At 41.6% G+C, this 25,236-nt stretch overlaps 1 protein-coding gene across 1 annotated transcript in view; it reads right to left on the bottom strand.

Annotated features, from left to right (window-relative positions):
* Positions 1 to 25,236, bottom strand: part of LOC102382619 (bifunctional heparan sulfate N-deacetylase/N-sulfotransferase 3) — a 110,032-nt gene that overhangs the window by 39,420 nt on the left and 45,376 nt on the right. The window contains exons 4-5 of the mRNA XM_006019718.2: positions 13,858 to 14,043; positions 10,689 to 10,817 (exon numbers count right to left, since the gene is read on the bottom strand). Coding sequence (XP_006019780.2) covers positions 10,689 to 10,817; positions 13,858 to 14,043 — 315 coding nt within the window. The remainder of the gene's footprint in view (positions 1 to 10,688; positions 10,818 to 13,857; positions 14,044 to 25,236) is intronic.

Genomic DNA, 25,236 nt, shown 5'->3' with positions numbered 1-25,236 from the left:
CAATAATCTCATGAAACTGGCCTGGTAAGTAAATAGCCATTCTGATCCTGAGAAGAATGAAAGCTATGTAACACATCCTCCCATCTTTTAGCCATCACCAGTCCCTTTGCCCAAGCAAGTGCCCTATTCTTCACTGAGCCATGGCATGGATTTGGAGACCTGACCAGACGACAGCTGCTCTAGATTGCACACAAAGTCATATATGGTAAAGCAGAAAGCTGAAAATAACATACTACTTCACTAAGCAAGAACCCCTGCACATTTTCTCCCATCCTTGGAAGTATCACTTATGCCATATTTTTATAATTTATATAGAGATTTCCTATATAGGGATTGATGATCAACCATTCCTTTTAAACATAGTTATAAATAGCATTCCTTCTTAATTTAAATTTTAGCTAAACTCTTTTAACATATAAGCACACCTACAAATTCATATAGAGTTAAGACTTTGAGTTGTCTTCCACAGCAGGTGTACCCTCTCAAGTCAAACTGCACCAGTCACATTTATAAATATTGTCACATGTGCTCTATATTATTGGGTCAATAAAGATACTGACTATGATACGTGTAGGCTAGTAGTATGGGTATATGTCCAAACTATTGCTGGTCCCGCATGTGTGCGCACAGATGTGAAAAGGAGAAGCATGTAATGGTAGACAAAAAGAAAATATTACAAGCATTATATAAAAGGTGTGTTTATATGTTCAATTCATTATGGTTCTTGAGTCTAATTATTCTCAATGGGCCCAGAGCTCCTGATAGTATTTTCCTGTCATGTTTTATTAGTAAATCTGACAAGAAATAATACTGCTGATATCACTGTTTTGTTTACCTGATTGTTATATATCGTTTAAAACCAAAACACTTACTTACTTCATCATCCGCAAGATGCTCTTAGGAGTCTGGTATCATTTCATTTCTTGAGACACTGAACAGAAACCTGTTTCTACTGATTCTGAATATTCATTTAATATTGTAGACAGAGATGGATGTGTCACAATTTCACTAAAGGTTGTAGTAGTTCCACCAAAAACAGATACTGCCTTTAAGCAGTTTTGATATCATACCAGATACAGTATGTTTAGATTTGTTTAATGATGTTTAAATTTGATGTTTAGATTTTTTTTAATGATGTTTAAATTTGTTCATTTAATTTTTTATGGAACTAGTTTGGATTTATTTTTAAATGTTTTTGGTCAATTTAACATAAATCAATAAATAATTTTAAAATAACTTTTCTTCTCCTAAAAGTATCTTAGGACCATTTTCTACCAGCCTGGACAGATTCCTTCTGCATCAGGGATGGGCAAAATATGGCCCATGGGCTGGATCTGGCCCACCAGGCCATTCTATCTGGCCCCAAGGGCCCACCGACTCCTGCCACTGGCAGCAGGGGCTGTGCATGTGTGTGTCTGGGGGAGTATGGTGGGGTGTGCAGGTGGAGGGCCTTCACATGTTCACATGCTCACTGTGGGCAGCAGCAGCATGAGGCAGTGGGCCCTTGGGGCACTCATGGTCTGTGGCAGGAAGAGCTCCCCCCCCAAGCTCAAGTTGTGAGAGCCGTGGGGAGCCACACACCATCAGGCGGGGTGGCTCCATTTCTCCATGTGGACTCCTGTCACTCCAGCCAGAAGCTGCACGTGAAGGCGCACAGCCCGCCTGCCTGGCTTGGCCTGATTGCATGTGGTGCAGCCAGAATTGATGCATGTTACTTTTTTTTTTTTTTTTTTTTTTTAAATCGCTGCAAGTATTACCACGGGTCCTCCATAATACACCTTTATGCAATACTTCAGCACCTATTTATATGTAGTACAAACTATGCATGATACCAGTCCAAAGCTAAAGGTTTTTGATTTACTACATCATTCACTGGGCTGAGCCCTACCAAACTCAACAGCATTTCAAACCATGCTAACCACACTGCTCAGCACTGCTCAGTATGTGTATGTACTTCAGACACCCCACACAAAGGATCCATGTGCTAATTAGCCCCCACTTATGACTGGAACTGGGTATTCATGTCATGAGTCTGGGATGCTCCAGAAACTTATATACAGATGAGGCATGGGGCAACCTGGTCAAGCTCCACCTCATGGAGGGCAGGGCCACACTAATCATGAGCCAGGCTGAGAGAGAGGGTGACAGAGATTCTGGGTGAACAGTTTGGCGCCCCCTTTCGTGATGTTTGCCAGGCATCGAAGGCTGGTGAAAAAACAGGAATCACTGGAAAAGAGGCACAGCTTAGCTGTGGGAATTAAGAGAAAGTAAAAATGTTTCCATGTGGTGGATCACCACGACTTGAAAAACAGTCAGCAGTGATGTGGATTGCACTTAATGCACACTACCACATGTCTTATTCAGATGGGCTGCGCTAACCTATTCTTCTGGTATCTTGGCCTTTTTGGCTTCTTGTGGGCTAAGAACAACAAGATCAACAGTAAGATCAAGAGTTGCTGCACTTGTCTGGTACCTGAGCCGAAATGGATTTAAGTGGCATTGTGGAGTGGATGATGCACCCCTGTCCAAATGCATTGTGGCCAGGACACCCTATGAGTCTTATAATTAGCTTCCCACTGGCTGTCTTCCAGTGGGAGGATCTCAGCTACACATCTACTTTATGGAAATGGGGAACTCCTTCCTTAGCTTGCTCCTGTGGCCATTGGCTGAAGGCAAGCAAGACTCGGGGGCATCTGAGCCCCAAGCCCCTGGGCTTGCGCCTGCATAGAGGATGCCTGCTGATGGATTTGGAGGTATCTGAAGCTCCTGGCTGAAAAGTCTGGGGTGGAGGATACTTGCCAGCTGCAGCACCACATACGGTGTTTGAACAGTTGAATTTTGCTCAGTCAAAAGGATTTGGAACTGATCTCGTGAATTTGACCTGGAACATGACAAATTTTCCACAAAAAAAAAATCTTGGCCTTTTTGGTTAAGATCAAATATAGCAATTTTTGGCAGCAAGGGAGCATGTCAGGGTTAGCTCTGGCCCTCCCTGTGCCAGCTTGGTATTATAGTACCTCCAGGCCCGGTGCCAGTTCCCTGTGGAGGAAATATCCACTTGTTTTGTTCAAAGGCCACACACACACACACACACACACACACACACACACACACACACACAGCATTTCTGGCACCAGGGGAGGGTGTTGGAGATTGTTTTAGCCTCTCTCAAGTGGTAGGCTGGTATTACAGTACCTCCAGGCCGGTGTCCATTTTCTCCTGAGGAGAAACAAGGGCTACCCCTCCCCCTCACCAAAAAAAAGGTTCCCATCAGCATGTTTGTCCAATACAGGCCATGTGCTTTATAGTCATGCTCAGTGTTGACTGTATTTAATCAACTTCATAGTTGGCTTTCATTGGTGAGTACATGCTGCTTCTGGAAGTAGTTTAATGATGGACAATGTGTTTTAATGAGATTTCCTTGTATGCAATTGTAAGATGAGGGGCTTGTCCCCACATGCCAATTGGGGTGGGGGAATCTCATCTTGTATTTGAGTAAATACAGTAATACTGTATTTTGAGGTTTTTTTAAATCAGATCCTCAGCTAGTGTAAACTGATCTAGGTCTATTGAATTCAAAGAGGATCTGGTCTTTTCAGCTCTTCAGAAGAAGACAGTACAGAAAGGCAAAATATTATTAAAAAGTAGTCAGTTTACTAAATTCCCCTTCCCTCCACAACCTATTCACTCCTTTCTCTCAGCCAGCTAGCACTTCAGCATTCTAACTGCTTTATGAACACAGCCAGCATCACTGTCAAGATCATTTTATACCCACTATCAGATCACTATCCAACCAGCAGTACTGGGATATAAATTGCCACAAAATAAATACGAAGATTTGCAAACCACAAGATTAGCTACTTTGGCACACTGGCTCTCATTTCCCATATAACTGGCAGAGATCATTTGCAGAACAGGATTTCCTGTGTAGACTGTTGCCTTCTTACCTGCAGGGCCTGTGATTTGAGACTGCCTTGGGAAAACAGAACGAATGCTGGTTCTCATGTCAAAAGCTTACATATTCACATATGGAACTATACTTTTTGTGGTTCATTCTTAACTTGAGGTTTTTTCCAGCCTACCACAGGAAGCACCACCTCTCTGTTGAAAAGCTACCATTGTATGATTCAGACCACAAAGAACATTCTGGCCCTCATGCTTATGGGCACTGACTTCAACATGAGGTGCTCTTATGCAGGCCCTATGGAGTCAGTCTAATAACTTCAACCACAAAAACTGTATTCACATAATGTTAATGGTCCAAGTTAAACCAACAAGAGTAAATAAAGTCAGATTTAAGACCTAAATTTCATTTAAATTCACATCCAACATTTTTGTGAACTGTATAAGGACTTTTTTGTTTATTTTTAGGGAGAATATTATTTATCTGACAATGTTATGGCTCCTTTGTAATAGTTGCTCTTAATGTTTCTTGTATTTGTGGACAAATAATATGAAGAAAATACTTCCCAGGGGACAGATATGTTATGGCAATTTTCTCAAAAAGAAATCCCAACTACTTTAATGGAAGTACATGAAAGTTCATGGAATACAGTGCACCATCTTGCAATCATGCAAATATATAAAACCACATACCTTACCTTCTAAGTGCCTGCTATTTGCACAAATGTGTCTTTGTTAGACTCACAATGTATGGTATAAACACATTTAAGACTTCTAAAAAATGACAAGACTTATTTTTAATTGATTATCTGTCAGGCCATGCTATGAGCTTTAAGAACTGTTTATAAATAGATATTTAAAACTTGAATCAACATTTTAAGGCAACTTCTAACACTACTGCAATTTGTTACGGGTTAAGTTTTGGCATTCCATTTCTCTTTAGATACAATTATAAAGAGAGTGCACTTAACTCCTATTATTTTATACTGTATCGTATGCTGAATAGTACTGTCACATTGCTCAGAACTGTATAATCATGCAATGAAAGCCTACGCTGTTACTCATAAAAAGATAGTATTGTTCTCATATTCACTAACTGTTGGACAGATATGCCAAAATGTCTATGTATTAAAGTAATAGTCATGACTGTTCCACTATTGATCTTGTCTTCTTCCCCACTCCATGTACCTATTATTAGGCCTGTGCAAAGCAGCAAGTATTCACTTTGATTCGGATTCAGCTGATTCAGACAGACAGTGATTCAATTTAGTGATCAAATCAGGACAGTGATTTGAATTTGGCGGATTCAGATTCAGAGATTCAGCCATAGACTATAATGGGGAATCACTAAAATACCTGTAACTTTGTAATTTTTTTTATTTTTATTATTTTTTTTTTTTACAGATTCAGATGAAAACAGCAGGGATGGTAGCCCCTCCTGAGGGCATGAAGCCTGCCAAGTTTCAAGGAGATTGGTGCAGGGGTTTCTGTGAAAGTGCACCTCAAACTGTTGAAAGAAAAACTCATATCACTTGTGTATGTTAAAGCAGATGGGATAAATGCAGCAGGGATGGTAGCCCCTTGCGCGGGCAGGAGGCCTGCCAGGTTTCAGGCAGCCTGGTGTAGGGGTTGCTGTGAAAATGCACCTCAAAGTTTCGAAAGCAAATAAAAAAAGCAAATAAGTGTGGACGGAGTGAGGAGGGTGGCACTCACTGTATCTGCACGTGGAGCTCAGGGAACCCCAGCAGTGGGAGGTTCACCTTCAGGAACACCAGCTGGTCCACCAAATCAGGATCCAGGCAGGTGCGATGGGGTGTCACTACATTTCCAGCAATGCTGAACACCCTTTAGCATTGAACACTGGTTGGTGGACAGGACAGGTGTTCCCGGGCAACCGTGACCAGATCCTGCCACACCTGGCTGCAGGGTGCCCAACAAGCCAAGGGATCACAGTGCAATGGCTCCACATCCTCAGTGAGATAGATAACCACCAAGGCCCCTGTGCTACCTGCCTGATGGTGGGGTCTGGTGCCTCTGGACCCCAACATTGAAGCCATGTCATTGGCCCACATTAGCAGTGGCTGTGGAAGAGGAGATTGGCTCGTGGTTGGAGTGCTGGCATAGGAAAGTGGATCCACCTCTTCCACGTCCCCTCACCTCTGCCCTTTTGCCTCCCTGACTGTTCACCAGCACCTCCGTCCAGTGATCTAAGGTTTTGCTGCTGCAGATGTTCCCCTTCACCCTCAGGTTGCACATACCCACCAGAACGTGGACCGTACTGGATCCAGCCATTTTTTGATGCCCTCCTTCAGCCTTTTCACGAGTGCCTGCACCTCTGGTGCAAGTGGCTTGCCTCAGCCAGGAACAATGATCCCCTGGAACTTTTCAATTTCATTCTCAAGCTCCTTCACTACAGGGATCGCCTGGCTAAGGAGGGCATCGCCAGCGCTGACGCTCTTGGTGGCCTTGAAGAATGGCTTGAGGACCACCAAGATCTGGGAGATGGTATCCCACTCCATTTTGCTAAGGGGGCCGCTGATCCCAATCTCCCCAACCAAGGCCATCTTATGGATGGCCTTCTGTTGCTCGACCAGCCTTTCCAGCATCAGGTATGTGGAGTTCCACTGAGTTTCCACATCCTGCATGATTTTGTGCTGTGGGATGCTCATCTCTGCCTGTTTGTCCTGCAGCATCTTGCCCACCTTGATGCTTCAGTGGAAGTAGCCCACCACCTTCCTGCATTTCGAAATAAGCTGGCTGATAGTGATGGCACCATCACTGGGAGCCCTGTCCCCCTCTAAGGCATCCCTGACTTCTACAAGGTGGAACTTGTATGCCACACAGTGGATGCCAACAAAGTTGGCATAATGCACCACCTTGCTCATATTGGCCCTGTTGTCGGTGGTGATGAACCTATGGGTGAGCTCGCCCTGCCCAACGAGCCACCCCTGCACCATGCAGTTCATGGTCATCATGATCCCCCCTGCCATGTGGGACTCATCCATCACCTCCGCTTGAAGGAGAGTCCACCAATGCCCTGACTGATTGCACCAGTGCCCTGTGAGGGAGAGGTAGGAATGATCTCCACCTCAGCTGCTCCAAATGTCCTAAGTGAAGTGCAAGGCTACCAGTGGACTTTCCTTCTGCAGCTCCTCTCTCAAGTACTCCCTGAATGCCATACAGGTAGGGCACCACCATCCTGCTAAAGATGGTGCATACAGGCACTTGGTAGGATATGAGCCACCTGAACCATGGACGCTTAACAAAGGAGAAGGGCTGACCATCCAGAGCAAGCATCTCCCCAATGCTTTGGGTGATCTCGCTCACCTTTGGCATACGCCTCCCATTGTCTCTGCCTTTCCCCCAATGGTCCAAGGTGGTTTGCCTCTGCTTCTTGGGGGTGGGGGCTTTGGAGTGAAAAGGGGACTTCTTTTTTGACATGCTCCCACTGGTGCTAGGCTGAGGAGGAACAAGGGCATGGGGGTGCTGCCTCCTGAGACGCAGCAGCATTGCCTTGGTGGTGAAGTGTTTCACCTCCTTTGCCCCAGATGATCTGTCTTCGGCAGTGCTGGCAAGTAGCATACCTGGGATCATCTGCCACCTCAAAATGATCCCACACTACAATACCTACCCACTGCCAGGAAAGAGGATGCATCTATGTTTGGGGCGGGGGGAACTTACAGCTCTCCCTGTGCCCCCTCTCCCTTCTCTGTCAGAAGACCTGGCACCTGCCTTTCCAGCTCACTTCATAATGTTTGGTGTGCTGCAAAGTGTGTGTGTGTATGCATGTGTGTGTCATATGTTGTGCTTTCCTTCACAGTGATGACACACTGTTAGGGAAAACAAATATTTTTGTTGGGGGGAAAGAATCAAGACAGACTAACAAGAACAAATAAGAGGATTTGAGGGAAGAATAAGTTGAGAGGAATGGATAGGGATAACAATAAAGACTGTAGGCAAGGGTAAGTAGGAAAGTATTGGCTACAATTTACAAGACAGACTAGCTAGTAAGAGACTACCTAGCAAGCCAGAGCCTTTCAGACGCTGCTGCTCCAAGAGAGATAGTTCAAAAAAGACACAGATCAATTCAGACACAGCTTTATATGTTGTTTCTATGCCCCTCCCCCAGAGCACTGTGAATGGAAGGGAAATCAGAGGAAGATCACAATCACTAGCCAGCTACAAATGTCAATATCAGAGCAGTCTTTCCCCACCCTCATATATAGAAGATCACCCCATCCCCCTTCCCTCTTCTCAGTGTCTTTTTGCTGGAGGCCTTCTGAATCTCCGAATCTCTCTCAATTGATTTGGAGGCTTCCGATTCGATTTGGACCTTTTAAAGGGTCTCTTAATTCAATTCGGATTTGGAGATTCAGCCACCAAATCGGGACAAATCTCCTCCGAATTGAATTGGCTGCTGAAGCTTTGCACAGCAAAGACCTATTATGTCAGGAGGCTGTTGTGTTGCCATATGTAGAGATTGTAAGCTTTTTTGGTGGAACAACTAATATTTTACCATACAAAATGGGGCCCAAATCCTTAGTGGTGGCCTCTATATACTACCATAATAAGATTGATGGAATTAATAATAAAATATATATGAAAAAGGCACTGTTAAGTATATGAGAGGTATCTTGATATTTTTCTTCCATTCCCAGTTATCCAGCTAGAAAAACTACCACTGAGGGAGCACATGTCCACATTTTGGCAAGGTACCAGAGTTCTGTGTTAGACCTACTAAACTCCTGAGAAAAGAGTTGTAGCAACTTTTTGTAGCACCTCCATTTTCACTGAAGCCTCCCTCCAAAAGTACTTTCTGAACCCTCCCTTCCAAAGTACTCACCCTGCTAAATTTATGACCTACTGTGACGCCTAATATTTCATTTGTATCTGATGTTATTTCATTGCCTGAAAGTAAGAGCTAGAGCTACAGGCATCCTGAATTAGGGAGACTGCTGCTGTGCTCAAGAAGTGAGTTTTAATTTCTTAAATTCACGATGTAAACACTAAATATATAAAACAGAAACAAATGAATAATTAAATATATACCCCTAAAATGATTAAAACTGATGTGCAAAAGAATTCCAGACTAAAAAAAGGACTTGTTTGCTGTTTGTGAGTCTAATAATCAACAGTTACATTTTCCCTCTGGACTTCCACTGAAGAAACTGGTATTAGAAGAGGGTACATTTCATAGATGAGGCCATGAATTTCAAAGGACCTGAAGCGTCCTAGGCTCCCCTAGGCTCCTTTGAAAATTCCAGCTTTCATGGATGGTTCTTCTTAAATTAATCATGCTATATCGTAGGCCCCTGCTACACATTGTATATACTATGCAATTAACTGGGTAATCGACAATATATTTAAACCAGCCACACATGCAAAGTAATTATCACATGGTAAAAAGGACTACCCAGATATAAAAAGAGCCAACCAGTTATAATGTTAGTGCTTGAAAATGTCTAACAACTTTATAGCTGGTTCCCATCTAGCTTTAATTTGAATGTGTAGCATGGCCCATATGTACATGTTTCTAATGCAACTTTAGCATTTGCCTTTTAACTCCAGTTCCCCTGAAACTGCATGCCAAACTTACCCAAGAACTGCAAGGTAGGAGTCTCATCTCAAGTCTTGATAAATCTGACCTAACCCAAGTCAATTGCAAAGCACTCCAAGGCACTATTTTAATTGTCAATATTCTGTAGTTTCTAGCTGCTCTGTTTTTTTTCCATCATGGATAAATGAAAGATTAAACAGACTGATTAACTGTGTGGTCCATTTAACTGGAACTTTGCTTTGAAGTTGCAATGAACTGTTCCTGTGAATCAGTAAATGAGAAATTCTCAGAATGCGTTGGAAAAGTCACTTCTTATTTCTGACTCCCCTAAACCAATTAATGTTTTTAACATTTATGACTGGGAATTCTCAGGAGTAGGATTTAAAGGACTTCACCTATGATATTTTTTGCAGGAACAAGAAGATTTCTTAACACATTAAATACTTTTAGAAATGAAATGCCTACTACATCTAAAAATACCAGAGCAAAACCAGGTAGACAGATGCTTCATTTTTAACTACTACACAGTTAACCATAGAGGCCACATCCAGATGAGCGCGGCCGTGTGGTATGTCATGCCACAGACATGTCTGTGGCGCCGCATACTGCACATTCAGTTGCTCTCTCTACTGCAAGGGAGAAGCGTGGAGGGTTTTTCTGGCCCCTGGATATCCCACAGAAAAAAAAGTGGAGCAGCACATGTTGGGGGGGAGTGCATGCAGTTCAAAATCAGAGCTGGGCTAGTTGTAGCTCCACTGCAGCTGCTAGCCAGGCTCTGTGTGGCAGAATTGCTGCTGCTGCTACATCCCCAGGAGGCCCCCAGGTAAGGCTGTTGGGGCCAGCCCAGTGCTGGCTCCAGCTTCCCCTATCACCTCTGGGGTAACTTGCCGTGCACCAGAGCGCTCATGGCACAGATGTTCCCCAGCGATAACTAGCGATGGCACAAGGTGCACTGCCGCTAGTTGTCCCCTGCGAACCAACTGTCCACATCGTATGTGGACACTGCCAAAGTGGGCAAAACAGAGTCTAAGCATCAATGATAACATTTTACAGATGGCAAAATGGAGTGTAGTATCAAATATAACATTCTACAGTAGATCTGCACCATGCTAAACCTTAAACCTTAAAAGAGACTACTGCAAACCATGACAAATCAGTATTACTTAGGAGATCAGTTCTTAATTCAGCAAATGGCTCAATTGTTTTGAGAGCTAGGTGTAGTACTTACTGGATTGAGGACAACTGTGAAGAACAACTCTCCACCTTGGATACTCTTGTCTAGTTCTTTTGGACCCCCAGGATACTCCTTGTAGAAAATGGTGTGAGTGAACAGACCACAAGTTTGCCTGGGGAGAACCTATGTAAGGATGGGGCAATCAAGAAAAAGAATTCTCAAACCAAATTATATAATTCGTTTTGTACGATAGCAAGCTTAAGATACACTTTACTGTTTGCCTTCCTTCATGTAAACCAGTGATACTTAACCAGGTACCTTTGAAGGGTGCTGTGGGATGCAAAGAGGTAAGCCCAGACTCATCCCTAGCCAGCTGTTCCTCCTTCCCCCCATCCTTCAGCCCTTGTATGTGGAAGTAAAGTACTGCAAACAAATAAATTGTTTTTTAAATGGGTGCTGCTCAATTAACAAAACTTATGGAAAGGTGCTTAAAGTCTAAAATGCCGAGACCCACTGATGTAAACCATATGCAAGTTTGGCACTGCAACTTTGCCTGAAGTCAATAATTAGAAAGACAGTTTAGCCAAGACCTAGGGAAATCTACAGACACAATAATACATAACAATACATATGGAAACAAACAAGAAGTGTTTTTTGTATTATGGTGGAACCACCAGTCAAATTACGTGATCCATAAATTCATGGCTTTAATATATGAAACACAAAAAGTACTGTCAAAAACTCAGATGTAAATGAGAGTCTCCAAAAATATTTCTATACTTGCAATATAATATAACAGTACAGTGTTTTAAAGCTGGTCACTAATACTTTCTTAGTTCCAAAAGGTGAGGTCATAATTTGAAAAATTACTTTATAAAAAAAGGAGGAATATATTCTGTATTTATTGACTGCAGTTCATCTTCACTCATCTTTCCATTAAACAGTGTCTTTATTTAGTGCCAAACCTGGAATCTGAAAATCAAAGTTTCTTCCTTGACAATAATAACTTTACATTCAAATCTAATTTTGTTGATGATGCATAGGCTACAACAGAATTCAGTTCACACTCATTCAGCTGTGCCAGCGCTGCAAGTCTAATGACGGTAGAACATAGTACAAAGCTTATTTTTTCCCACTGAAGTGAGAATGTATGACTAAATACTCAATGGAGTAAAAAGATATTATCTCACTTCATACAGCAGAACTGCCTTTGAAAAATTTCCTTTTCTCCCAAACTTGGAAAATATTTATGTGGGAAAGAGATGTATTTCCATCATAGGGACATGTTTTCATATAGAACCAACATCTTAATGCTGAACTAATATCTATATTTCAAGTCCTTGTAGTTATCAACTTTCTGAGTCCAGTCTGACAAGTTTACTGTATGCTGGAATAAACTTTTAAGGCCTAAAACTTTTCCTGCAAGTACCTTACTTGAAAGAGACTGTCTTTATATAAGTCTTTATTGTGGCAATTTTTTTCAGCATCCTTCAAAGTCATGTATTCTACAATAAGCATAGACCATAAACCCCACTTAATCATAAAATATATGGAATTCATTTTTTTTTATAATTATACACATGTTTTTTAAAATTCTCCTGGTTTCCCATACAAAATACCAGTGCAATTCTATACAAAGGTACGGAGCAAAGATATGGGGGGGGATGACAACTGCTTCCAATAAATCTTATATAATGACTTTATTACTGCATGTGTTCATCACTCCAAGCCTGCAGATGCAGAAAATTAATGCATTTGTTCTGAGGAACAGAAAGCCTGTGATTTCTGAGACAGGTGGTCTTATACCGATTGTTCTCGGTAAATTGATTTTCGGCCCTGCTATCCTGTTTTTCAAAGCTTATGTTAAACCTTATTCAATATGTGTCTTCAAAATGATATGTTTTTACAAAAAATTATGAAAAGAGATATTTGGAGAGTCCTCAGAATCAATCAACCCTATTCAAATTCTTCATGCCCCCTGAGCATATTTACAAACCTATTATTTTACTTACAGCTAATGCTCTGAGGAGAATAAGCTTGAGCTCAAATCTATAGGGTGTCCATTTTTTCCCTGGCTGGCTGCAGATCATTTTAACAGACTTCTCCCAAAAATAGATCCATACATTAAATTTTGGAGTACTATTAATTAATTTGCTGAGAAAACTGGTATCTATGGTAACTCTTTAGGTCAATGCCATAATTACAGGATAAAGTACATGGAAGTCTTAACTAGTCCTAATGCACCAGGCATCCTCCGAATCTCAGAACCCAGATATAAAACAGTATAGTCATCTGTGATTGTTCTCCCTCCCTCACGCTCATATACACACATTTAAAATAGAAGACATGCAAAAATATACTGTCAAGTATAGGATGCTTATATGCTGTTTTAAAACATTTAATTGACAATAAAAATATAAGAACATATGACTAGGATATCACAAATACGAAACACCCAGAAAATATCTAATGCCTCAATGATTATTGCCTAAATCACTTACTTGGTAGTATGCATTTTAGTTATCACTAAGCCGATATCAGTAAATAATGCAGTCACTATCTGACAAGAAGAATTACAGGAGGTACATGGCATTAGGTGATTTCAGCTCAAGTGGAATAATTCCATAGGAGGCTTTCTTTCCTGCAAGCTTCTGGGCATCTGGCCAGCATTCAGCCTGGTCACTTGGGCCAAAAGCCTGGCTTTGGGTGTGAGTCACCGTAAGAAGTGCACTGCTACAATGTGAGGGAAGTAGGTAGATAAGGGCCATTTCGAAGAATGTAAGTGGAAGAACTTTATTGTTTTGGGATGAAGGGTGTCAACTGGCATAAGTCTTTGGCAGTAAATGGAGCTATGGCAATTTGCACCAAGATGAAAAAAATCGTACTCTCGATACTTTACTTCATGATGAAACACTGACATTTTTCATCACAATTTTAAACCAGCATGGATAGCTGGAACTGAACAGGTTTGCAATCTCCAAAAGTTGTTCCTAGTATCAGAAACTGTGCCACTTTCAACAGCAGTATGGTAGCTGCCAGCAACAAGTATACATATGCTAATTTTACTTAATAAGCTATTATCATATATAACTGAAACTATTTATGTATTGCAATATGTGCTTCTCACAATATGAACTTTCAGGATGCTGTGCTTTTACCCTTTTTATATTAGTCATAAAAAACTAAAGATAATTAGAGCATAGAAATCACAAATACAACTCACCATGATATTTTTGTGGATGAAGCCCCGTCTGTATCGTGCAGGTTTCAGATGTGGATATTCCTCTGTGCTGGTGATTCTGATATTCCAGACTTTCTTCCAGGCATCATAGAGCTGAACATGTACTGGGTAGACCCCAGAATGGTGCGGAGCCACCGCATAGCCCATATCAGTTGGAATTCCATGCTCCTGAAACACAGCAGGAAAAAGGACAGCTCTAGGAAATTAAAAGAGTTCAGAATTGTTTGGGCAGCTTTCAAACATGTTTTAGGGAGGTAGCAAAGACGTGCCTAAAATTCAGGCAGGGATGATCTGAAGATGTGTGAAAGTATGAAAAGGTAGGGGGCACTCTCAAGATGAAAAAAGCAAATAAACTAACCTATGATTAGGGTTTAGAAATAAGGAGAAAGAGAAAAAAATAGAGTTGTAAAAAGCACTTAATTTGGTTTTATGCCAATCACTCAAAAAATAAGATTGTATTTTATCAAGCTTTCAAGAGAAATTTGCTCATAGATTGAAAATGTATACAGTATATTACTTATTCATTTCATTTCAAGGACATCTACAGTTTGAAGTCTACAAATATGCATCTAATCCCACATGAGCCTCTACAAAGCCTGTACTTGGGCAAACTTCTGCTGACCTCTGCAAAACTGATATAGTGTGCTTTCTCTTCAGATCACATAATCTTTCAACTGCTACAGCTGAACTTAACTGCACACTCCATTTCCTCTCCAGCCCACCAATGCCAAAAGCAGTCCCACGGTCTTAGAAAGTGTCCCACTACAAAAGTAGAAAGATTAGCTATTTAGAAAGCTGCTGGATGTGGCAAATGCTTTGTCTGCCACTGCCAAATACTTTCTTTTTAGGGTTTTTTTTTTGTTTGAGAATATATGCAGATATTTTATACAGTTTATATGTAGGTTCTGCTGCTTTTTCCTCTTTCTGTTCAGACAGGATACTTTTTCTTTCCAGTCTTGCCTGTAAATACATGCTTGACAAAAATATCTAATGTGCTCTGGAGAAGGTTGGTAACTTGCTTCCTTCCTTCCAGGAGGGGCTTGGGGAACATAAGAATCACAGGAAAGTAGGGTTGGAAGGGACCCCATGAGGTCATGAAGACCAGACCCCAGCTCAAGGCTGAACAGTCCCTGACTAAAACATCCCAGCTAAGAATTTCCAGGAATGGAGCTTTCACATCATCTCTAGGTAGCCTGTTCCAGTGCTCAACTGTCTTCATAGAAGTTCCTTCTAATTTCCAACCTAAATTTTCTCTGCTGCAGCTTGAGGCCATTGATCTTAGCCCTGTCCCCTATAGCCTTAGAAAAAGCTCATTGACCATCCTCTCTATAATCAACCTTCAAGTATCTGAAGACTGTTATCAACACCGCCCCCCCAGTCTTCTCTTCCCCAGATTAAATAACCCTAGCTCTTTTAGCCTTTCCTTGTAAGTTTCATCTCCCAGGCTTCTAATCATTTTGGTCACTCTGTGCTGGACTCTGCAAACTGTCTACATCCTTCTTGAAGTGTGTGGCCTAAAACTGGACAGTGCTAAATAGTGCAGAGGAATCATTTCCCTTGATTTGTAAGTGACACCAATGTTAGGGGTCAAAGAGCACATAGCCCAGGAAGGGCATGTGTCAGCATGTCATCTGTGAGGCATGGGAGTGGGTAGTGGGAAGGAGGAAGTTCAAGTTATTGGCCCTTAAGGCAATGACCATGGACACTTGTGGTCATAAGAGTGAGACCAGGCATGGGAAGCCCTGGGGAAGCCTCTCTTTTTCTTTAAAGACAACAACATCAAGGCATGACAAGAGTGAAGGGGAGATATCCCAAGGAGTCACAAGTTGGCAAGGGCTGAGCAGTAGGGCTGTGCAAATCTTCGGTAGCTGATTCGATTCGGAGGAGATTCGGCCCGATTCGGCGGCCAAATCTCCAAATCTGAATCAAATTGGGAGACCCATTAAAAGGTCCACATTGAATCAGAAGCCCTCAAATCAATTCAGAAAAGATTTCAGAAATCAATTCAGAAAAGATTTCAGCGCTGACTCAGAGATTCAGCCATAAACTAAACAGGAAGCAGTCCTCGACCACACTGGAAACAGCTCCCTCCAGTTGGTAAGTCTGTTGTGGTAGGCGACGGGAGAAGGGAATGGGTGTGTGTGGGGCAGATCAATGCCCCCACAGCGAGGGAGGGATTGGGGCTGGGGCAAGCTGCTCAGCTGGGGGGGGGGATCTGCACAGGGAGGGCTGGGCCAGGCTGCGCTTTGGGAGGCTAGCCCCAGCCGCAGCCCGGAGCACAGCCCTGGCTCTACCCGCCCTGCAGAATGCAGTGGAGTGGGGTCTATGGGTGGAGCTGCAGCCACCCTAAAATTCCCCTATAGCCCCTACCACTGGCCCCTACCTGATCAAGGGTGCACACATCTGCCCCCATAGCCCCTGCTCCCAGTGCTGCTTCATCTGCATCCCACACTCCCCCCACCCCAGCTGGACAAGTGGCGGGAGGGCATAGCCCCCGCTCCCAGCACCTTTCACCACCTACCCGGAGCATAACCTGGCCTAGCCTGCCCTGTGCAGATCCGGGGCACATGCTCACTCTCATGCCCTTGCAGATTGGCAGTGGCAGGAGGCCCCCTCCCTGAATCCCGCACTCTCTCTCCCCAGCAGGGAAGCTTGTACCAGCCCCCGCCCCGACTCCAGCCCGAGCCCCAGCCCCAATCCCTCCGTCACTGTGGGGGCATTGATCTGCCCCCCTCCCCACACTCCTTCCCTCCTCCGTCCTGGAGGCAGCAGTGTCCAGCATGGTTGAGGGCTGCTGCCTGTTTAGTCTATGGCCAAATCTCCACATTGGTGCTGAATCTTCGAATTCGGCCAGATCAAATCAGGACAGTGACTTGAATTACCGAATCGAATCACTGTCCCTCTGAATCGGCTAAATCCAAATCCGAAATGAATACTTGCCACTTCACACAGGGTTACTGAGCAGCCACCAGGGAGCATCGTGACAACCCCTGGGATCAACATTTGTTACAATACCCTATTCACAGAGCCTGTCACCTTATCATAGAAGGAAATCAGATTGGTTAGTTCTGACTTGTTTCTGGTGAATCCATGCTGGCTGTTCCTGAAAACTTTGTTCTCCTCTAGGTGCTTCACAATGGATTTCTTCAGGATCTGCTTCACAATCTTTCTAGGACTGAGATAAAGGTATAAAAAAAGCTTGGGGCAGATTGAGACCAGCTCCATGATCTGGAGGAGGAGCTTGAGCCGGAAGAGTGAGGTCCATGAGAGGTGAATCAAATCCTAAATAATCATCTATAAAGGTAAATAAGCAGAAAGGGATTTTGAACAGATATTTTATTTTGTGCTTTGCCTAGATCTATAAATCCCTCTTGCACTCTAACAGCAATTGTTTTAACAATACCCTGGCAAGGTCTGTATCTTATTTGCTTCAACTATTACATGACTCTGAATGGCTGAACTAAGAGCCAGAGAATCCCATAAGGCTGGAGAGGGTAGACTTAAGCTACTGGAAATCTATATTCCACATTGGTCTTGGGGCCTACAGCAGCTTTGCCAAAGAGCCCTACTTTCAAAGGGAAGAATGAGCCCAAGGGCCACAGAAAAATGTTTGGAGGTTACTTAGACCCAGAAGATCTTAGGCACACTAGGTCCAAGGTCTACATTGCTGCATAGAAAGAGGATACATTTATACAATTGCACAAGACGTGAAAAGAAAAAAACCCCCAAACCAACCAACCTTCATGAAGCCTTTCCACCACCATTTTTTTCAAGTTCTTAATGAATTAATATTTCTCTCTCTCTCTCTGTTGAGGTAGAGGAAGAGAGAGAAAGCATGTGAGAGAGCTATATATAGATATGTACAAATATGCTGAAGATCTTGAAATCTGACAAATATTCATGGCTGACCACCAAGGACTTTATTTTGTTGTCATCTTCATGTACAATTATTTCCTTTTTTTACACCTAGAAACCTGTTTACATGTAAAAAACCATCAGTGAGTTTCATGTAAATGTTAATAGTCTTGCCTGACTAATTTAAAAATCCTAGATAGTCAGCCCCGTCATTAACGGTGGTTAATTTGTCCCTCCAAAACCACACTGTTGTTTTTCTACACTTTAAAATGCCAACTCCAGCAATTTCAAATCTCTCTCTTCCTTTTTGCTGATTTAATTATTGATTTTGGTTATTTCTGGTTGTAAATCTATTTCTGTGCTAAAGTTAAGTTCTGAAATTATCCTATATCAGCTACTGAGGTTTCAACCTGTAGCTCATAGACAGAATGATAAGTTGTTCACAAGCCAAAGAGGGAAGAATTTTCCTTAAGCTCCAACTTCTTTTCGGATTTATTCAGAAGTACTCTAGAATAATATCTGCTACCTACATGTACAATACACAGGGATGAAGCTAAGTGTCAAATTATTTAAAACATCAATAATCCCACAAAAAAATGAAAAGAGCATCTTCTTAATACTTAAGAATTGGTACTGAATGGCTTATTATAACAAAACATAACCTCACTTTTCTTCTGAGACACAATCAGTTGATATTGCAATGGCATCATTTTTCTTACTGGTTTTTATACACTTTTGTCTTTTGTAGTGAATTTAGTGCTTGCAGATGCTGGCATATTGACATCCCTGAAGAATGAAGCTTGCTTTTTATCCACAAAACAGCAGTGGCTGTAGCAGAGCAAATTTCTTCAATATATTTTGCTAATATTCCTTAACCCTGACAACCTTTTTCAGTGAAATGGCACTTCATTTTCTGAAATCACTTCCCCTACTTGCTGGGCTGCAACTGCCAATAATGATCCTAACTGACAGAATTATTTTTGTGATAACTTATCCACCAGGGGCTGGACCTAGACTACTAGCTCTTTCACACAGGACACATGTACATGGTCATCATACCTGATCTATGATCATGTGGCTTGCTTTAAGCCACGTGACTGTAGATCATATGTGGCATGTGCATGTGTTCACTGGTGCCAGGAGTCACATGGGAAACCTGATTTAAGTAAGTCAGGGTGGGAGTTGGGGAGGGGTGGGCTGCTGGGTCTGTGGGTGGGGTGTCCATCACGAGGGGGAGGTGCTGGGAGGCTAAAAACAGCTCGGTCATGGTGTAGGAGGATCAGAAAAGTGCACCCACAGATGTTCCAAATGTGTGCAGATGTTTGGAAGATCGGGACATCCCAATTTCTATCTAACTTAGTTCACCTCCTTAAAGCCATACATTTTTTGCCTGATTTCACCTCCCTGAAGTCTGTACAGACTGTCACTTAGATCAACTTAACCTCTAACGGTCAATCTAACTGTAACTCTGCTTGCACCCATAGCCTACAGTGATCCACAAAATAGTAACTGCTTTTTTGTCAGTTCTTGCTGGGGCAAAGTTCCAATTTCTGACCTAGAAGTGAAGGGCTCATTAGTCCTCTGAGCCATCAGGTGTCCAATGGACAGAACCCACGGAGGGGGCGTAAAGTCAGAACTAATGCTTTCTGTGCCTGTGGAATGAATTCTCTTTGAGGCTCAGGTGCCCTTAAAGGTGTGAAGGGTGCAAATCACATTTCTTGTGAAGGCAAGGTTCTTTGGGTAGATGTGATATCTTTTATTAGACCAACTAAACAATTGAAAAAAGTCCTTCGCAAGCTTTTGGGCATAAACACCCTTCTTCAGGCAAATTTCTTGTGCAAGCATTTGCCTAAGGTACCATACACACACGTAAATACATCAGTGAATTCTTGATGCTTTACATCTGCCTCTCTGATTAATCTTTCAAGCAGTACAAGTTCAAACAATTAAGGCTTAGTCTAGGCTAGGTTTTCTATAAATAAAATGCTACAAATCTATTATATCACAATGCTGGAAGGCTACAAAAGTAAGGTTCATTCCATTGGAAAGAAAAGATTCTCAGTGGAATGCAAAATGTTTTCTTGTAGCCTGGAAGACTCTAGGAAATCAGATCTGAAAGTTGTAGAATTTGTATTGCAGTGAAGTTGTAGCTGTGATGGTTTAGGAATTATGCGAGAGGAAAGGATTTTTTTAGGGTGATATCTTTTACTGGGCCAACATATTCTTTTTCCCTCAGACCTGAAGAATGTCTTGCATTTAAAAGCTTGTCTAACTCTATCCCCACTATGTAGCTGGTCCAGTAAAAGATATTACCCAAAGAAATGCTTACCTCTCACAAAATTTGTAAAAAAAGCAAGCAATTTTTCATCATGGTAAGTGTTTCATCCTAGCTAAGTGAGGCTGGTAAAAAAAAATCACCTGGTTTAAAGTGGCAGCAACTTTTAAAAATCCCAATAACTTACTTTATTTAATTAAAATATATTTTTCCTTGACAATTTATAGCACATACAACTGCAAACTGATAGTTTAATTTGGCATAGCCTCCTTAGTTTACAGGGGGCTTTACAGACATCCAGAAGTCTTGCCAGTAGGAACTATACAACATACCATCAATTATGCTACGTATTATATATATAAAAGATAATATGTCTGATTCACTACTATAGAGGCAAAGTGTGTAATGAAAATGTATTTCAACAGTATGTAACTAATATAGGATTTAATTAATTGATTTTAGTGCATGTGAAGATAAAAGATGGAAACACAATCAGTTATACCATTTTAAACTACTTAATTCCATTATGGATGTTTCAATTCCCTTTTCTCTTATCTTAATCTTTTCTACTTCACTTGAGCATGCAAAAGCATCACAAAGAATAATCTTTATAGAAATGTCTGAGACTGTATTCTCTAATGTTCCATTTAATTTTCTTCATCCAGCTCTAAACAAAAGTCTGAATTTTTAAGGGATTTCTGGAGCTCTCACAAATATGCAATACCAATGTGCAATTTAATTAAAATCTTTATAATTATAAGCCTATCATTTTTTCCTATGTAATAGTGTCTTTATTATTTCTCAAGCACTGTGATTTTGATGCCAATCATTTTACATATACTGTGCAGATTTTAAAGGTGTGCATTTTCATAGAACAGAAAAGTAGGGCTAGAAGGGACCTGCAGAGGTCATCTTGTCCAACCCCCCACCAGAATCAGGATCATGCCTATCACCCAAACCTTCCTATACAAATCCATTGTCTGGCCTATTAATACAACCACACAGTCAACCCTGACACACCACAAGGCATAATACCCTAACCTGCCACCAGCAAATCAGTGGGACAATAGTGGCCAATGCCTTGCTGCTGAGAGAACTGTTAAAATATGCTCAAGTGATCCAAGGAAGGAGGCCATGCCTCCAGCTACAGAGGAAGGCAAACACCCTTACTCTGTGGGAAAGCAAGTGTAACAGAGTCACTTCATTAAAATAATTTTTAAACATGACTATCAATGTAAAATATTTAAAGCATTAATAAAATGATGAGGAAAACATGAATCATCTTGACCTGAGAATTAAGTTGAAATCAAAGTACATAACATTTATTCTAACCCAATATTTTCAGTACCGTGTAGCTTGAACTATAATCCCAGTGGTCCTTGCTCAGTTTTAATGTTTTCAGCTTGAAGTGTACCATAGCTTATTCAAGCTCCAGTGGAACTTGCAGATAGATAAAGCTGATTGGACTATGTGATTTTAAAACTAGCATGGTTCTAATTTTGACTGAAATGTTCACTCCAGGGCACTTCAGTCCAAGTTAAACCCATACAAGTTTAAAAACTACTTAGTCGAATCAACTTTATGTATGACACACACACTTGGTAGGGACATCACCGATTGTTTTAAGTTATGAAAAGAAATGGTTTTCCAACACCTCTTTGTTTTTTTCCTTTTGGGTTTTAAATTTGTAATTGCAAAACCCATGGCTATTTTAGACTCAAGCACATTCATAGATGACTAGCACAGATTCTTATAAGGGCCCCTCTAGATGTTGAGGTAAACGTGTGATAGGATCTGAAACATGATTCACACAATCATGTCTCCTGCCAAGCCACATGTACCTAACAGTAGGTGTGACTGGGATCCAGCATCCGGTGAAATTATGCCTTATAGCCAGTGGAAGTGTGTGTGTTGGGGGGGGAGGGTGGGAACTGCGATTTTGCACTCTTCCTGTACCAGCTCCTGCTGCTGAAAGCCCCACAGCTAATGGGACTCACAGCAGGTGGTGAACCCCTGCACCCAGGAGCCATGTCAGCTGATGGGGCTTCCAGCCACAGGGGAACACCCAGCCATACTTCAATTAATGCCGTGATAAGAACAAGCCATAAAGGTATTACACATTTTTGTGGAATAATGTTGTAGCTTAATCCTTGTTTTATCATGCCATTAATTGATTGAATGTGTGGCTGAATCACAATTTAAGGTATGATTAACTGGTTAATCACACCTTAAGTGTAATGTGTAGATATGGCCTAATACCACTTAAGCCAATATGCTGGTTTTTAATTACAGCATATTAAGTCCCCTTGTGATCAAAATTTCACATTTCAAACTATACCTGCACACTCCTGGCCTTTCAGAAACTAAGGGAAAACAGTATTGGAAAAAGTGATGGTGGTTTAATAAACTGACAACATACATATAGATATATAGTAACAGGCAACAGGTATATATTGTCACAGGTAAGATTTAAAAAAATCTAAATCTGTCTTTATCACCTCAAAACTCAACTGTCTGTCATACCTCAGTCCACCTTCAAATCATCTTTGGAACCAGAAATTTGAAAAAAAAGGATTAGAGTACTGATCTGTCAGGCCAGTATCCTATCTCTAACAGACAACATAGCAGCTGCTTTTGAAAAAGATGCAAGGGAAAATTTCCTCCTAACTTCAAACAGTTAAAGATTGACTTATTTCCTTATGCATGAGGGTTTATATACCTTTCAAAACATTTTTAAAATACTATAATAACCCTGGATAATGTTGTTGTGTTTCATTACTTCCCCTCTCATTCACCTCATCTCTAAAGAAAGGTCTTAATATTTTCAGTCTCTTTCAATATGTGCATTTTTCATATGCCTCTGATCATTCTCGTGCCTGAATTTCTTCTATTTCTGTAATATATTTTTGAGATACGGTGCCTGAAGTGAACATAATATTCCAGGAAGGACACTGCTGATTTATACAAAATACCTTGGTTGAACTGGGACTTAGAGTGGCTAATTATTAAGGTGCCTTTTCCAGTTCCAGTGTTTGAGCCCTGTTCAGAATTTGAAATCCAGGCTACATCCAGCCAACCCAGATGTGAGTAAATACTTGGTTATTAAGATTGGGGATTCAAAGATGGCCAGATATAACTAGAAAGCATTTTGCAGAGAACAACATGAATAATTAGAAGTCTAGGAAACATGGCTTTCAAGGAAAGATTGGAAGAAATGGGATTATTTAGTCTGGCGAATATGAGGTTGAGGGGGGATTTGATAATAGTCTTCAAGTACATGAAGGGTGGTTATAACGATGATGGTGATAACATTGTTTTATGTGGCTCAAGTAGACTGGAGAAGAAGTCACAATTTTGAACTGCAGCAAGGGAAATGTAGGCTGCATATTAGGAAGCACTCACTATGAGCATGGGTAAGCATTGGGACAGATTACCTAGAGAGGCTGTGGAGTCCCCATCGTTAAAAGTTTTTTTTTAAATCAAACTTTTGGAGGAGATGGTTTAGATGGATCTTGCCTTGAGGTGTAGATCAGTGGTTTTCAAACAGCATTCTACAGAACCCTGAGTGTCTGTGACAGGTCATCAGTGGTTCAGCAAAGAGACATGGGGTAACAGCAGAGTGGGGCAGGATGTGGTGGGCTGCCATTGCTCAACTAGGTTGCCTGGCTCCTTGTCAGTCTTTAGGACAGGGGTAGGGGTTCCTGGTCTAGATGACCTCCTAAGAACCCTTCCAGCTGTATTTTTCCATGATTCTATGAGAATTACATCACTCTCTTGGAGTCACTGCCACTCTTTAACCATACTAGGTGGATGGACTTGGCTGGACTCTTGACTTTGCTTTTATATTTTTGTTAGGAATATAAATTTTATTAATATACCACATTAATTTATGCTTACTCTTTGCACTACAAGTTAACTAAAACAAATCTGTCTGGGGCTTCAGTAGTGCTAATTTCACCTCATTTTCTATATATTTTCCAGCTCTGAGAGCCAAATTATGACTAGTACATGTATGAATGTGTTATGAGAGAACTGCTTCCTGTGCTTCTCTGCCACCACTTATCTAATCCTCCCACACAAGGTGACAAGGTGAAGCATAATTTAGCCCATAATGAATTCTTAAATAGTGAAAATACATGTGGTTTTAACCCATGTTAAATAATAAGATGTATTTCGCATCAGAATATCACAGTTCAAAATCAGCAGCATTCAGTTCTATGAACAGAATAATGTATGGCATGCATGTGTGAAACTGTGTGTAACCAAATTATGGAATAACATCAAGCACATATCTTTAATCTGCTCATGCCTGCATGATTGATTGTGTTTTCTCAGATATTCACTACAGTAACTTTTTTGTCAGATTCTTGCTGTAAAATTATAAACATATACTAGGAAAGAATATGAGTATTGCACAGATATGCAGGGAGAAAATGAGAAAGGCCAAGGAATGATTTCAGATGCAACTGACACAGGATATGAGGGGCAATAAAAAGAATCTGTAAATATGTCAAAAGTAAGAGGAAGGTTAAAGAAACTGTGGATCCCTTATGGAATGCAGAAGGTAGTCTAGTTACAGGCAATTCAGAGAGGTTGAAGTATTTAATGCCTTTTTTACTTGAGTCTTCACAAATAGGGGGAGCTACCAGATGATGGGTGCAGATGTGGGGCCAATGTGGTCCCCATTTTCAAGAAGGGGAGGAAGGAGGACCCGGGCAACTATAGGCCAGTCAGTCTCACCTCCATCCTTGGCAAAGTCTTTGAAAAAATTATCAAGGCTCACATTTGTGAGAGCCCGGCAGGACAAATTATGCTGAGGGGAAACCAGCACGGGTTCGTGGCAGGCAGATCGTGCCTGACCAACCTAGTCTCTTTTTATGACCAGGTTACGAAACGCCTGGACACAGGAGGAGGGGTGGATGTCGTATACTTAGACTTCAGGAAAGCCTTCGATACGGTATCCCACCCCATACTGGTGAACAAGTTAAGAGGCTGTGACTTGGATGACTACACAGTCCGGTGGGTGGCGAATTGGCTGGAGGGTCGCACCCAGAGAGTCGTGGTAGATGGGTCGGTTTCGACCTGGAAGGGTGTGGGCAGTGGGGTCCCGCAGGGCTCGGTCCTTGGACCGATACTCTTTAATGTCTTCATCAGTGACTTGGACGAGGGAGTGAAATGTACTCCGTCCAAGTTTGCAGATGACACAAAGCTATGGGGAGAAGTGGACACAC

The sequence above is a fragment of the Alligator sinensis genome, unplaced genomic scaffold, assembly GCF_000455745.1.
Source record: "Alligator sinensis unplaced genomic scaffold, ASM45574v1 scaffold544_1, whole genome shotgun sequence".
Taxonomy (NCBI): Eukaryota; Metazoa; Chordata; order Crocodylia; family Alligatoridae; genus Alligator; species Alligator sinensis.
This window is presented reverse-complemented; position numbering and strand designations above follow the sequence as displayed.